The sequence below is a fragment of the Astyanax mexicanus genome, chromosome 6 (assembly GCF_023375975.1).
Source record: "Astyanax mexicanus isolate ESR-SI-001 chromosome 6, AstMex3_surface, whole genome shotgun sequence".
Lineage (NCBI taxonomy): Eukaryota > Metazoa > Chordata > Actinopteri > Characiformes > Acestrorhamphidae > Astyanax > Astyanax mexicanus.
The window spans coordinates 33,205,654-33,220,228 of NC_064413.1; the positions used below are offsets into that span (position 1 = coordinate 33,205,654).

The window sequence follows — 14,575 nt, forward strand, 5'->3', positions numbered from 1 at the left end:
TGAGTGTCAGAGACCTAAACAAGATAGGACACTGTTGTGTGACACCTTGCTAAATGGAAGCCATTTTGTTAACTGAAAATCGATAAGTTACTCAGACAGCTCATGACTGTTTGTCAAGTTGCTCGGGTGAGCCGAACCATGGGCTCTGGTTTTCCAACAGACTGGCTCAGAGGGAGCAAAGTGTTCCCAGAGTTGTAGCACTGATGTGATCTCTAGAGAAAAGCACATGAAGTCTGTGACAGAATTTATGGGTGACTGACTGACTTGTATGACTTGTGTGATCAATATCCATTTATAAAATTCCTTTTGGGGCCTAAACAAATGTTTAATGATTTAATAAATTATTTTAAAATACCCTAAAATGATTATTGCTGCAGTCCAGTGTAAAATATGCATCTCAAGTTTGTTCAGTTTTTGGTTTTCCCAATCATCTGAGCCCTGTAGCTGCTCTGTACACTGTGTAACATATCTGGGATAAATATATCAGTAGAAGTGTTTTAAATAGACTTGGAACAAATGATTATTTTTATTAACTCCGATTTTAAGTTAAGAAAATGCAAATGCTGTAAAGACACCATTTTTGGTGATGTTTTTTCTTTGGACAGTGATGTTATACATTCATTAATGAAAATTAGCAGTATTCAAACAAAACATTTATAAATTCGACCACTGTAGAACATTCAGCCTTACCATATTAAGTTTAGCAGCTGGTCATTAATGGGTTAAGCCAAGATAATCATGTACCAACATCTAGATATATCCATCTATATCTTCTAGAAGGCTAATACCTATTGGAGGCATTTTCCTCTTGTGTTTGTGAATGATTTCAGATCTGTTTTCCTCATATATGCAACATTTTTCTGGCAGTGGATTCTCAACAGCAAGCTTTTATTCTTCTGGAAACTCAAAAACTCTGCATTCAGCCCTAAAGCAGCTTTATCCTCATCAAAACCAAGCAGGCTACACACAGGACCCACCAGAGGGAAAATGAAAGTACCGCAGCTCAGAAAGACCATATCCAGACAGACACACTGCGTCACTCGGTTTAGGGATCTCATCAGGCTCGAGCTGCGTAACTTTTAGACGATTTTCTTCTGCACCCGTATTACGACAAGGCCCGCCCACATGCACTAGGATTAGCTGCATACTAGCCAATCGTAGAGCGGAGCCGCTTGAAAATGTAACTATTGGCCAGTAGCTGAGTCGCAGCTCGTGTGAGGGGCGCGGGTTAAGAAGGCTGGAATACAGGTGGGAAAAACAACGCATAGAGAAGAGCTTCTCGCAATACTCTCGTCTAACATTTGCGAACATGGCTAGAGGTGGATAGAGAGCACATATCAGGGTTAGTAAACTAGCTAATTCTGGAGATTCAGCTTCACATAACACGTGGCAAATGAAGGAAAGTCTGTTCATTTTTTTAGATTAGAGTTAAAGATTTATAAATAATAATTAGGCATATATTTTGAGTGGTAAAATAAGTGGTAAAATTTAGCCATAGATCTTCGTGTTCTCCCTCTCTTTCTACCTGCTACAGTGCACTACAATGCATCACATAAAAGCAGTCTATATACAAATAAAGTGTCTCAACAGACAAATAAACAGAATTGAACACCAGCTAGACAGACCGAGCAGATAATAAAAGTCTCCCATATCTCATAGATTTAAAACAATTTCCCCCTAAAACAACTTTAAAACACCACTCACTCCTGTGAAATGATGAGAGCAGCCTCTATAGCTAGCTAGGTACTATGTGTGGGTCTTAGCAAGATGTCAGTATACATTCCTAAAGACTATAACAGACTCTAATATTCGTCCCGTTCCCTCTATAAAGAGCAACACGCTAAAACACACGCGTATTATCCTTTTATCCACCCAGGAGTCACAGAGCCACAGCCGGACCATAAACAAACATCCTCACGCTTCAAAAAAGTTAGTCAACAATTCCAGAAAAACACGCACGATCCCAGAAACATTTTGCCCTTAAAGAACACAAGCCGCGCTCCTCTCTCCGTGCACGTGAGGAACTTTCTCAGAAAGTGTTCAGGTAGATAAACGGCACTTTTACCTGTTGGTCCCTCGACACTGTCGGCGCGAATCTGAACAGCCAGGAGCAGAAGAATGGCGCAGGTATTCATGTTACGCGTTTAGTCCAGTCTGGGAAAAACAGACGGGGATCATGTCAGTGGCTCCAGGTAGTTAGGGTAGCTTATGGACTCCAAGTCCATCGGTCCCCGGAATCCCGGGCGGAGCGGAGTTGGGAGAGGACAGAAGTGAGGGAGAAGCTGCGAGCCGTGCGGACTGACGTCAGGGTAAACAGTTCAGACCGGGATTAGGATTTTTTTCGTTCCCAGGCATACTTTCAGTTGTTGTTGGAAGTGTGCGTCTCTGTTTCAGCGTGCAGTGGACGCCCCCATGCGGTGATCCCCGGTATTTATTCATGTGCAACTACTCCCAGCTCCCTACAATATACCCACATTGCAAAACCCACACCCTGCTGTTTGCATAGCAGCAGTTCAGAGAGAACGAATCTCCTACTGGTGCTGGGTCAGTTTAGCAGTTTAATCTTCTGACCGAATCAAGTTACACTAGAAAATAGATTTTTTTTTTCAAGAAAAATGAAAAGGTGAATCTTTTTGTCAATTTTTGTGTCTTGTATAATCCAACTTCCAAAATGAAAAAATAAAATAAAGAAAATATTATTTTTTAAATTTTCCTGAAATTCTGATTGTAAAGGGCAGAGATGAAAAAACATTTTTTTTAAATCATAAAGAAAATGAAATAATGAGTTTTAAATACAATTTTCTATTTTTGCATTATAATGGTCAGAAAGTTCAATTTATAAACGTTACACTGGCCATGCTGCAGTGGATATCAAACACTCTCTCATAATCCAGTCATTTTATATAGATACTTGAAAAATCTACCACACTATGGGCTGGCTTTCCAGACTATGTCTAGATTTGAGGATTCAAGGAGATTTTATTGTCATTCACATCACATGTGGTACATAAGGTGGAACAAAATTGTAATCTCACAGTCCAGTTACACCCAAGAGCTATTGTTATGTAGATAAAATAAAATACGAAATGGATAAGATAAATACACATTTACATACATAAATACACATAATTTAAAAAGAAGAGTAAGAATGTAGGAAAGAAGCAGCAACATGAAACAAGTGAAAGTGCATAAAGCACTTTTGCTATAGGAACATAGAGAAGTGTGAATAAAAAACAGTAACATAAAAGTGTCTCAGTGCAGGTAAAGTTGTTTAAATATGTCATTGTCCTTCAAAGTGTTGGCTAGGTGGAGTTTAAGAGTCTTGCAGCTTCTGAAACAAAGCTGTTTGTTTAGGATCTATAGAAAAACACAGCTATTAGAGTGGGACAGACTGTAGCAGAACAACACCAGCCTGAGGTCATCACACCCAGCTACAGGGATCCTTTGGGATAAGTTGGAGAGTCTATTTTGTTAATCAGAAGTAGAACATATTTAGTTTTTTCAATCTGTTTTCAATACAAAATTGACAATACACATGCCGATTAGGGCTGGATGACATGGCAATAATTTGTCACAAAAAAATTCATAATTTTAGTCGAAACAATCCAATTCTAATACGATATGAACAGTACAAATGCCACCATCCTTGGTGTATACAATCATGCACTGATGCAGCTGGATGACATGGTAAAAATATTAGATCACCACATTTGCTATTTAAATTATCTTTCATACACAGTACAGTGGTATTGTTTGCTGCATTATCCAATTAAACAGAATTGTAGTTAATATAGCTAATAAAGTATTATATTTTTAAAACAAATTTTAATAGTGGCACAGCATCTCTACTGCCATGCATTTCTGCCTGAATATGGAAAAAACTATGCAAATAGTCTTGGTGTAAAAAAAGGCACGAGCTTTTAAGTATTCAAAACAAACAATATTGTGTTATTAAACTCACTCAGCCTGTTATGGCAGAGTATGTAAACAGTGGTGCCCAGACTGAACATTAAAACAAACAGCTAATCGTGTTTATAACAACAGGACCTCTGACCTAAATCATCAAAGCAAACATATAACATGGAGAGAGAGAGAGTAATATGATGCTTGTTTGACTATCTAGGAATAATATATTTGTTAAGAAGCTTTTGAGAAACCAAGCCCAGGTTCCTAATATCAACTAAAGCACTGGCATATAACCGTAAAGTGTCATAATGTTAGTAACAGGTGTTTTGACCACAGAATCACGCTTTAGCTCATAAATTTTTATCTTTTAATGCTGGCTTAGCACTTCTAGAGGTCGCTGCACACACAGTGTGCTAACATCATTGTTTATTTGCAATCGCTGCATTTCCCTAACAAGCTAGTATTTGTGTAAGTGATGAATTATAAACAATTAAAGTAACATTTTAGATTGCAAATATTTTGATTAGATTTGTTCACATTGAATTCTGTGTACATATCTGTATGTCAGTCTTTGTCGTCAGCTAGATTGCTACATTTGATGTGTTTTTGCCTAATTCCCAAATCTTCCTCCCTCTCTGGCTAATTTGCATGATGCAGCCGTAATTACATCTTTTTGTTCACTGGCTTTGATCATAATACAAGTAACTGTTAAGCTTTTTGGTATTTTCTGACTAAAACATCTCCTAACAAACAGCATTTTACTGTAAACAGCTAATTTAGCTTACTTAGACTGAAGCTTTGGGTTGGTAAGAAATATTCTGGGAAAAAAAAATTACGTTACTTTACGGTAGGTTTGTTTAATCCATATTTGTGCAAGTTCTCTAAAAGCTAACAGATATGGATGTACAGTAAAGGAGGAGAACCACTAGAAATCATGCCCTCTAGTGGATATATTGCTTAGCATTCATGTCAAATATGCAGAAGTTTGTTGGCAGTGAGGAATAAATAATTTGCATTGGACATGTTAACTAAGCCTTTAAAACAATGATAGGCCAATGGCGTAAACAAGTCAACCACAAATAATAATTAGTGTATTAAATTCTGAGGCAAAATAGCAGGCATGTTAATAGACTTGCAACATGGCTTCTGAGAAGTTACAAACATAGTAATCACATACCCAATATTAAAACATTAACTCAACATACATGCAATAACTGCATTATTTTACATTTTAAACATAATCACACAACAGGTGTAAGATTGAAAATGTTTAATAAAAAAATAAAAATGAACAAGGCCAGCCAATTATTTTTGATGATATGGACTAACCTAGTACGTTTTTACGGTTTTTATGTGTGATGAGCTAGCGATATGAGTGTTGGAGAAGGGTTTATTTTAAACTAAAGCTAACAGCTGTAAGAATATATATGGGGCATTAAGTTGTAGGCACATAGTCTTCTACTTTTTTCTATAGTCAACTCTGCTCCAGCATGTTGGCCATTTAATTTTATCTTTGCAATTTACACAAACATTAAGCACAAATCCAGGCAAAATTTTTGCACTCTAAAGCCTCGCTGGTAATTGTTATGCCAAGACCAGAAGAGTAATTACCTGCTTCATAACCCAACGAAAGTGGCAGTGTGGCCATGTGAAAAGGGCCTCTAGGGACAATACTCAGTGAATAAAGAATGTGAATGCACTGTAAAGATCACTGCATGGCATTATGCTTAAGATCTTAAAGCAAACCTTACAGTGATGACAGGGCACAAGAATAAAGTAATCTCAAGTTTGTTTTTCTCAAAATGTCAAGCAAAACATTTATTTTGCGATAATGATAACGAGAAAGTGGAGATCATGAGGAAAGAAATACATTTTATTTTTAACTTTTCATGGGAATAGGGAGTCCTTATAAGGAAAAATTATCTAGGAAACAGTCCTTATGAAATGACAATTTATTTGCTTAGAGTTACCTTAGTTAATACTTACTTGATTAACATGGTACATCAGCATGTACTATGGTTAAAAAGCAAAGGGATTCTGTAAGCCAAGTGTTCTGACAAGGTTTGCAGCAGAATCACACCAGGCCATACTAGGAAAACTGATGGTTACAATACTGTGCACATTTGCTTATTACTTGCATTGAAAACAAAGCAATCACACTAAAACTCTTCTCTGTGACATACACCAGAAACTAATGTGGGGTTGTCGCCAAGGACAGATACCCAGTTCCCAAAAAACAATAGGGTAAATTGGCCATCAAAGGAGAACACGTTTGCCCATCTTTGAGAGCACCATGCCTACTTGTATACATTTAGAACTGTAGTCCCTAAAAAGGGCTATAAGACCCCACAAATCACACACACACAAACTTTCCCAGCTTGAAGGTATGACAGTGCATGGAAACTAATCCAGCTAACAGTAAAGAACTCTTTTCATTTAAATGCTTGAGTAAAACTAAACATAAAAAAGATATCTGAAAATAGTATTAAAACTGTACTGTACTTTTTGATTTTGGTATTATTATTATTATTATTATTATTTATAAATATTATTTTATAAAAAAAAAAAAAGATCCTGCTCTGTTGTTGGGAAAAGGTGTTAGCACAAATGTATGTATATCATGATCCTTTAAAACTGTAACATTTTCAGAGAAGCAGAATAAATAAAACTGCAACCCTGGTTATAGTAAGTGCTTTTAGTTCATTTCAAATTATTCATCAGTTTGAAAGTGTCAATTATTTCTCACACTTGTTTGTTGAAGAGCTTTGGTGACATTACAAGGCTGGCAGCAGTGCATGTGCAAACGTGAAACTATGCTAATAAATGTACTTACTGTACCAGCAGAGCAGTGCAGGCATGCAAGACTGAAATCTGGAATAAAGAACACAAATTACAAGTTATTATCAGTAGCATATGCATTAAGTCTCTCCACAATTCCCACACATTTAACCTATGTATTTAATTAAACAGAATGTATTTAAATTAAACTTAAATAAAACGTTAAATTAAATATACATGCAAACAATGATAAGGTAAGTTCATTTCAGAGTAGAAATGAGTATGAAACTCATTTGTTTTTGCAATCTTCTAATTTTTGTAATGTTAATTGAAAAAAAAAGCAGTTAGGCAGTTTATAGCGACTGTAACTATTGCATCATTAACGACTAATGAAAAAAAAACACCTTTAGCTTTGTGCCCAGTGATGTGTTCATTATAACTGACCAAATAAACACACACACACGTTTTTTTTTAATCTTATATAAGACAATACTAGACTGATGGCACTTAACGTTTTTTTGTTAAATACTGTATGAGTCATCCACGTTAAGGTGTGGAAATAAATTTGCGTTTTAAACCATAAGAGACCAGACCAATTTCTTTTTTTTTTCTTTTTTTTTTACCAGACCCATTTCTAAATATTTATAACAAATTCAAAATTCAAATCAGATAAATTCCGTGCGCAGCTCATATTTTAGCTCATTATTTTAGCTAATTTATTGTGGCACATAACTGTAAAATCAAGTCATAACTAGATTTTATGAAACATAAAACATTTCATTGCAGCATTTAAATTGTTAAAAAAAATTGGAACAGAACTATAGAAGCATCTCAGGATGTTCAGTATGTCACTTAGAAAATCAGGAGTTAAAGTTAAGGACAGAGTGCTGTAAAGAACTTTACACAGATTTTAAAGGCTATGTGACATATGTCATCATGTTTTTTGGGTTAAATTAAACAGTAACATTACAGAAGCAATATAGTTTTAACTAGAAAAACTAGGTAACTTCAACTGAATATTTACTTATATTTAACCCAAACCTAAAAATAGTTTTATTTCCAGCAGCACACCTACATTCTGTAAATAAGATGATATAAACAACAAACATTCACACACCGCCCTTTGATGATGCTCTCAGGATGTTTAGAATGTGTCACTGCGAGTTAAAAGGAAGGACAGAGTGCTGTAAGATTTTAAAAGCTCTGTGACACATATGTGTCACCATGGGCTCTCCTGGATTAAACAACCATAATACTCAATAATTACATAGTATTTGGTGGCTTTAAACCAAAATATATTTAACAATGTACTATTTAATATTTAACAAAGTATAGCTACTTACAGATTCTCTGAGTTTCAGCACAGTTTGAAGAAGCGACCGCTTGAAAAGAACCGGTTAAATCCGGACCAAACATTCCTCCGGTAGAGTCAACCACATTAATTAATTGACCTGTGTGATGCACGGGTTCAACTGGGATTATTCGCAGGGGCTACAGGTATTCCGCCACACCGGTCTACGTCATCCGTTTGCTGTGCAGTCTAGCTGTGTTTTGTGAGGTGGACACACCTCTTTTTATTCAATATGTTTTCTTTCTTTTTATGATTTTTTACATTGTAAATTTAATATTAAATACATTAATCTATACAGTATGGAGTGAATTTTGTGCCATAAATTTTACACAAAAAATAAAATCCATTAAAATTTTAAGAATTAAAAGGAAAACTGCTTGAAAATACTGTTTGAATTTTCTGTTAAAGACATTTTGCTTCTGGAATCTCTCCTCTGCTTCTGCTTCAGTTTTTTTGTTTCCGAGTTTTGGAACAGTTTTCACGGGTGGCTTAAAAGAAGGCATCAAAAAGCTCTCACTAGGTAACTCACTAGCTCACTAACTAGGTAACTATCACACCTCGCTAACGTGAGTTTTTATAGGAGTGCAAAACGTGCTTAGAGAGCAAATATAACATTAAACATGACGTTTGTATAAAATTGTTTTGTATTTGCTGCTGCTGTGCACTGAAACCTGTTTGCTCCCTATGTTTGGAAAAACGCTTGAAGCTGGCGTGGTGGGCGTGGTCAGTCTCAGACGAGGGTTCAGGGAAACATCAGTCTAAAACCAGCTGACCAATGGAGATTTAAGTAGAACCCCTTCTTCTAAGCCCCGCCTACCAGTGAAAAGTGTGCCAAAACTACTGTCAAATGTCCAAAACTCAAGCAAATAAGAGAGATTCCAGAAGCAAAATCTTTCACAGAAAAGTCCCAAAAAATGCACAGAAAATTCACAAAAACACAAAAATAAAAGCAAAGACTGGAAAATGCAAACTAATATAACTAACTATAAACTAAAATAATTTTAAATAGTTGCAAAGAATTAAAAAGTTACCAAGTATATTTAAAAATATGTTTTTGCTATATATTTTTTCTTTTTTGACTTTGCAACATACAGTTTTTCCTTTTAATTTGTAAAATTTTGACTGCAGATTACTTTCGCACAAAATTCACTCCATAATACAGAAAGACGTGAAATGTAGTTTTCTCAGCCGTCTGGATGGACTTCTTGTAGGTGCTGAGGAAAAGTTGTTGCTATTTCTTCACGCGGTGAAGCTCCAGATAATCCCAAATCCCTATTACTGAATGTAAGGAAATGTTTCCTATTCTTACTCAACTTAAGTATTCCAAATTTTGAACATCAGTAAATTATGTTTAGAAGTTTACTATTGCTTTTTTTATCTCATTTTTTTTTGTTAAAGAAAATCTCTTATATACTGTATATTTTCTAAAAAGTAAAAGAAACAAATTATCATAGCTTTGCTGGTGTAATATTGTTGTATTGTATGTTACTTACCCTGAAACTGGTTACATATCTTAATCTCACCAGGTACAAGAACCTGCATGCCTAAATCAACGCACTTACGTTCAGTTCTTGAATAAAAAATGTCAGACATGCAGCTTTTTAGTTGATATTATATATTAAACAAGGCTGATATTCAAGCAGCTGTTTTATGTTTTCATATGTTTGTTTGTTGGTTGGTTGTAACTTTGCATTGTGGTGCATGCTAAAGATTTGCAAAGTAATGTCTTGCCCATGTGCTTCCATAAGCCATTGATGAATGATGGTTCTTGATGTGTTGCCATCTGAGGGATCGTAGATCACAAGTGTTCAGCATAGGTCTGCATCCTTTTCCTTAATGCACTGAAACCCTGTAAAATTTTAAATGTCAAACTGTATACGAAAACTTTTGAAGAACAAATGAGCAAAAATAACAGAGCACCTTCAGAAAGAGGCAAAACAAAGATGGGAGGGAGTGTTAAAAGAATGATGTAAACCCCACCAGGTCCATAACAAATTTGTGCCATTGTAACAACCTGGCACAATGGTTAACTTATTTAACCCATCCAGCTGGATTAAAATAAATATCCCAGCCCATTATTTATCCAACACTAAGATGTCAATCTATTGAGGTTGGGTTGTTCAAGCCAGTATTTTTTGTTTAAACGTGTAGGTTGAATCACTCAGGAGCCGTGAGTATGTAGGACTCTTCGTTCTAAAACTAAACGCATACTGCTCCTGGGGACTGATAGAAAGGCTGCAGATGTTCTCTAGACTTGCGGTTTCAAACTGAGTGCTCATTTGCAGTGATTTTGTAACAGCATAAAATCCCTGGTGTTGAGCGAACACGGCTAGTATTTATTTAAGCCCAGCTTGACATAAATGTGGAGCTGAGAGAAAGCAGGTGTGGTCTTTCTGAAGCTGGGCTCAAGGCGCTCTGGGAACTAAAGGAACCGCTGTAGGAGACATTCTCCAGAAGTGAGTGCTCATTTGTAGTCATTTTGTAAGAGCGCAAATGCACAGCAAAATCCCTGGTGCTGCAGAACACCTGCAGAGCTCCTGCAGAACAACTTTTTATATAAGCCCAGCTAGAGTTAAATGGACATGAGCCATTTGAAGTCCTGAATACAATACTGTTCCAGTGCAGAAGATTTTTCTGTATAATTTCTTTATTTGTCTGGGCTACTGATGCATTTTCCTTTTTACCTGATTTGCTTCAAGTCCAAGGTCTTCTGTTATTCTGTAAATTTTAGCCCATAACTGTCTGTACTTTAATGTATGTTATCTGAGTTTGTCTGAGCACAAATCTGGGGAAATGTCATATGTTTTTTTTTCTCAAAATATATACATAAAAAAAAGCTTGGGTGAGTGATGAAACAGGAAGCAGGGGATGGACAGGTAATGGGTGTGAAGTTCGTCATGAAATTGAGATAGTAGTGAAGGGTCAATAGGCTATGGAGAAAAAGTTCAGCTTATAAGAGGCATATTTAAATTATGTCCCCAAAACTCCCAACACCACTTATAAAACATGATAGAAAATGTTTCCATGTAGAAAATATTATGATCTTGTTTAGCAAAAGGTAAATATCTGGTAATTCTGGTTGAACAATAAAAACAATACTTACTTTCCATTTTTACAAAAAAAAAAAACGGTAGCGCACCGGTTTATTAAGGACATTATCAATGATTAATGAGTTGTGGGTTCGATATCTTGATTTGACAAGATGCCACTATTGGGCCCTTGAGCCTCCCTGCCGCATGGGTTCCACATTGATCACTTTCCACCAATCTAAGCATGTTCGCTTACTGTTCATGACATGTGTTTACTGCACATATGGGTTAAAGGTGGTAATTAAATCCCATGTGTCCTACAAAATTGTAAAATGATTGTCTTTTCTTAAATGTATTTGATGGAGAAAAGGGTATCACTAGGAATTATAAGGCATCTACTATAAAACTAATAAGAATGTTATGTAGCAGCGACAGGGCATTAAAGTGTGGGCCTGCCTATTGGTCTTAAAGGTTTATGGCGTTTAAATTCTCGTTTATGGCCATCATGTACTTGTGCAGGCCACTGCATATACAACCACAAGCATCCACAATCAGTCATCCATTTTTATATGATTAACCTTGCATGGCTTTGTGTAAAACCCAGCACAAAATAAGTCTCTGCTATGTACAGTAATACTTTAAGATTCCCCTGTGAGTCAGTGCAGCATTATCTGAGCACCTAAGAGCACCTCTGTCCCAAAGGTCTTGAACCCCGAAAACAATAGGATTTTGTCAGCCAGCTTAGGAGCACAGACCTGCCGCATCGTGTTATCTAAGCAGGTCCACTGTTGCCTGGATCTGAACTAATCTTTTTAGGACATTGCAAAAGAGAGACTGCCTATTGATTCATGAATAGCAGCAGCAATAGAGGGTCAGAGCTGGAGCTTAGCCACCCATTGTACAGCCATGTCCTACAGCCAAGAGTGATGGCAGTTGCAGATGGCAGTAGCAGTGCTACACTAATCCATTCACATTTCTCATATCAATTTAATTTTACACAATGGCTCAGAGTTGGACTTTTTTCCCCTCTGGCTTGACCTATTTTCACAGCTGGTATTCCACTGGAGGAGTTTTAAGGTGAGTCATGTCACCGTCATGGTCTGTTGTTCAGGATCACTCAAATCCTAATCATTCTAAAAGATTATTTCAGGATATTGACACCCACACACACCTGTCTACATCCTGGTGAAAGCTTAGATTAGCAAGGACTAAAGGAATATATATATATATATATAATAGTTTGGATGTATTTTAGGGTTTTGCAGACTGCAGTATTGCAGTACAGGTCAACCAAAAGTTACTCACAAATTAAGCCAAATGATGACTGAGAACAGTAGAAAATGCTTCATGCAGCCCAGAACTATTTCAGTAGTGTACAAATTTCTCTGTATAATTTTTTAAAACCTGTAATTAAAGGGTCCTTTTCTGCATTATTTTACATTCTGTGGTAATTTCGGATTTTTTAATCTAAATTTAAACAGGATCTTTTTGTTACTGTGCCAGTTAAACGCAATATGGACAAAAGTATGTGGACACCTTCACATCATGACATTTCATTCTAAATCCATTTAGGCATTAGTACAGAACTGGTGTGCAACATAAAATAAATAAAACAAGAAATATGGAATACATATCAGCACTCATAGGTAAGGTAGTCTAGGCAAAATAAAACATAATGATAGCGAGTGCGGTGGTCATTGTATTACAGTTCAACATCACTGACTCAATCTAGCACATTTGAATAAATCCACCTTAACTCAAAATATCAAATTTCTGTCATATTTAAGTTATGCCGAAATATTTCTCCCACTTTTACAGTGTTTTTACAGTATCAACAACTTAAAATCAACACTACACAAGTAACATCAAAAATTCAACACTGGCCTTTTTGCTGCGTCCACTTGTTTTACTTGCATTTAAAAAGAAAGCATTTCTGTACTTTAACTCAAATAAAAATACAAATATACTAATGTCTACTTTTACACAATATTTTGCAAAGTGTATCTTCTACGTTGAACGAAGTTCAGAATATGATTTCGGCATTGTGCCACTAGTTATCTCAGTCTATTGCACATCCATATGAGAACTATACATGTTTGTAATGCACATTTTATGCTTGAGCAGTGGAGAGATGTAGCACCGTGTTGAACCAATCTGACTCAGCACTGTTATCCAAACATATGATCTCAGGGGGAACATGGAGCAGAGGCACAGAGCAGAAGATTTCAAAGCAGACCCCATTTCCTCTGACAGCCAATTCAATTGGCACTTTTGCGGGGCACCGTGCTGTGGTTGATCATTTGTTTAGGTTTCTCATGCGACCACTGGAGTGTCTGGATTGGATTAAACTGAGAGAGAGACAGATGCAGTCTCTTGCAGAAACACATTTTAGCTCTGCCCTGGGACTCCCTATTACACATTAACTTATTTAGCCACACATGACAAATGAGTGATGGATCATACCCCATTTTATTTGATTTGAGAAGGGCAAAGATTACATCAAGCAGTCTCCAACTCAATATTGTGTAAGAGTGTGCGAAGAAACAAGTCCATGGTGTAACTGAATTGTATAAATGCTATTCTATAAGCAGTTTTAAGTCTTAAGACCATGAAGACAGTCAGGCTGTAACAAGTAGCTTTCTCACTAAACTCAGAACAAACGGATACCAGTTTAACTGTAAACCTGTTAAGATTTTCAGACTTTATAAAAAATAAAAATAGGGCAAAGTATGACTTGTGGGCCGAGCACATGCCAAATAACAAAACCAATGAAACACACAACCAACCCAGCTACAATGGTAGATTTTCAGCATACGCAAGCCGCCTGAATGACCAGCTAAACTGACTAAACTGGTCAGCCAGCATAATCAGCATGACCAGGAAGCCCAAATTGGTCAAACAGCATGACCAGAATCAAATGCATCATACACTATACAAACCAAGAGCTGGTTACACAGCTAACTTGCCAGTAAAGGGTATGTTTTTTTCATACCCTTTACTTGACTGGATTTTACCATATGCTACCAGCAAAATCAAGTACTAAGCTAGATTCTTCAGTAGGGAAACACTAATTCCATAAAATAATTATTCCATTAACATAATTATTTTGACCCATCACTAAGTGGGGCATCACTGATAGCCTCAAGTATTATTGGAAATGATCCTACAAGCTTGGCACACCTTTCTTCTTGGCAGATTCATACAGGCTGGATGGGTCGGGTCTGTGCATATATCTTTTAGGTCTCTCCATTGGGTTAATTTCTGAAATTTTACTGGTTCAAAGTTTTCTTGGCAGTATGCTTAGGTGTGTTGTCTTGTTAACATGAAAGCTTTTTCACTCAGCATGCCTCTAAATACACACTTTTTTCCTCCAGAGCTGCTTTTAAAATCAAATGTACTAATAGGGAGTTTAGCTTTGCAGCAGTAACATCAACTCTTTTGCAAATACCCAACACTAGATTATGAAGGTATTCAGCCATAAGCAAAAGTGAAGTCAGAATTTGATAATGAG

The 14,575-nt window shown here is 36.4% G+C and overlaps 1 protein-coding gene across 11 annotated transcripts in view; it reads right to left on the bottom strand.

The window, feature by feature from the left end:
- ptprub (protein tyrosine phosphatase receptor type Ub) overlaps window positions 1–8,106 on the bottom strand; it is a 595,528-nt gene extending 587,422 nt beyond the window's left edge. For 9 of the 11 annotated variants that reach the window (XR_007439597.1, XM_049480638.1, XM_022673672.2 and 6 more), the window contains exon 1: window positions 2,066–2,331. Coding sequence is in view for 10 of the 11 variants with exons in the window: in XM_049480638.1 (XP_049336595.1) it covers window positions 2,066–2,135 (70 nt within the window). In the remaining variant the exon portion in view is untranslated. Of the gene's footprint in view, window positions 1–2,065; window positions 2,332–6,739; window positions 6,778–8,027 lie in introns of those variants that run through there. The other 2 variants (XM_049480639.1, XM_022673673.2) reach the window with 2 other exon arrangements.
- Window positions 8,107–14,575: the final 6,469 nt, after the last annotated feature.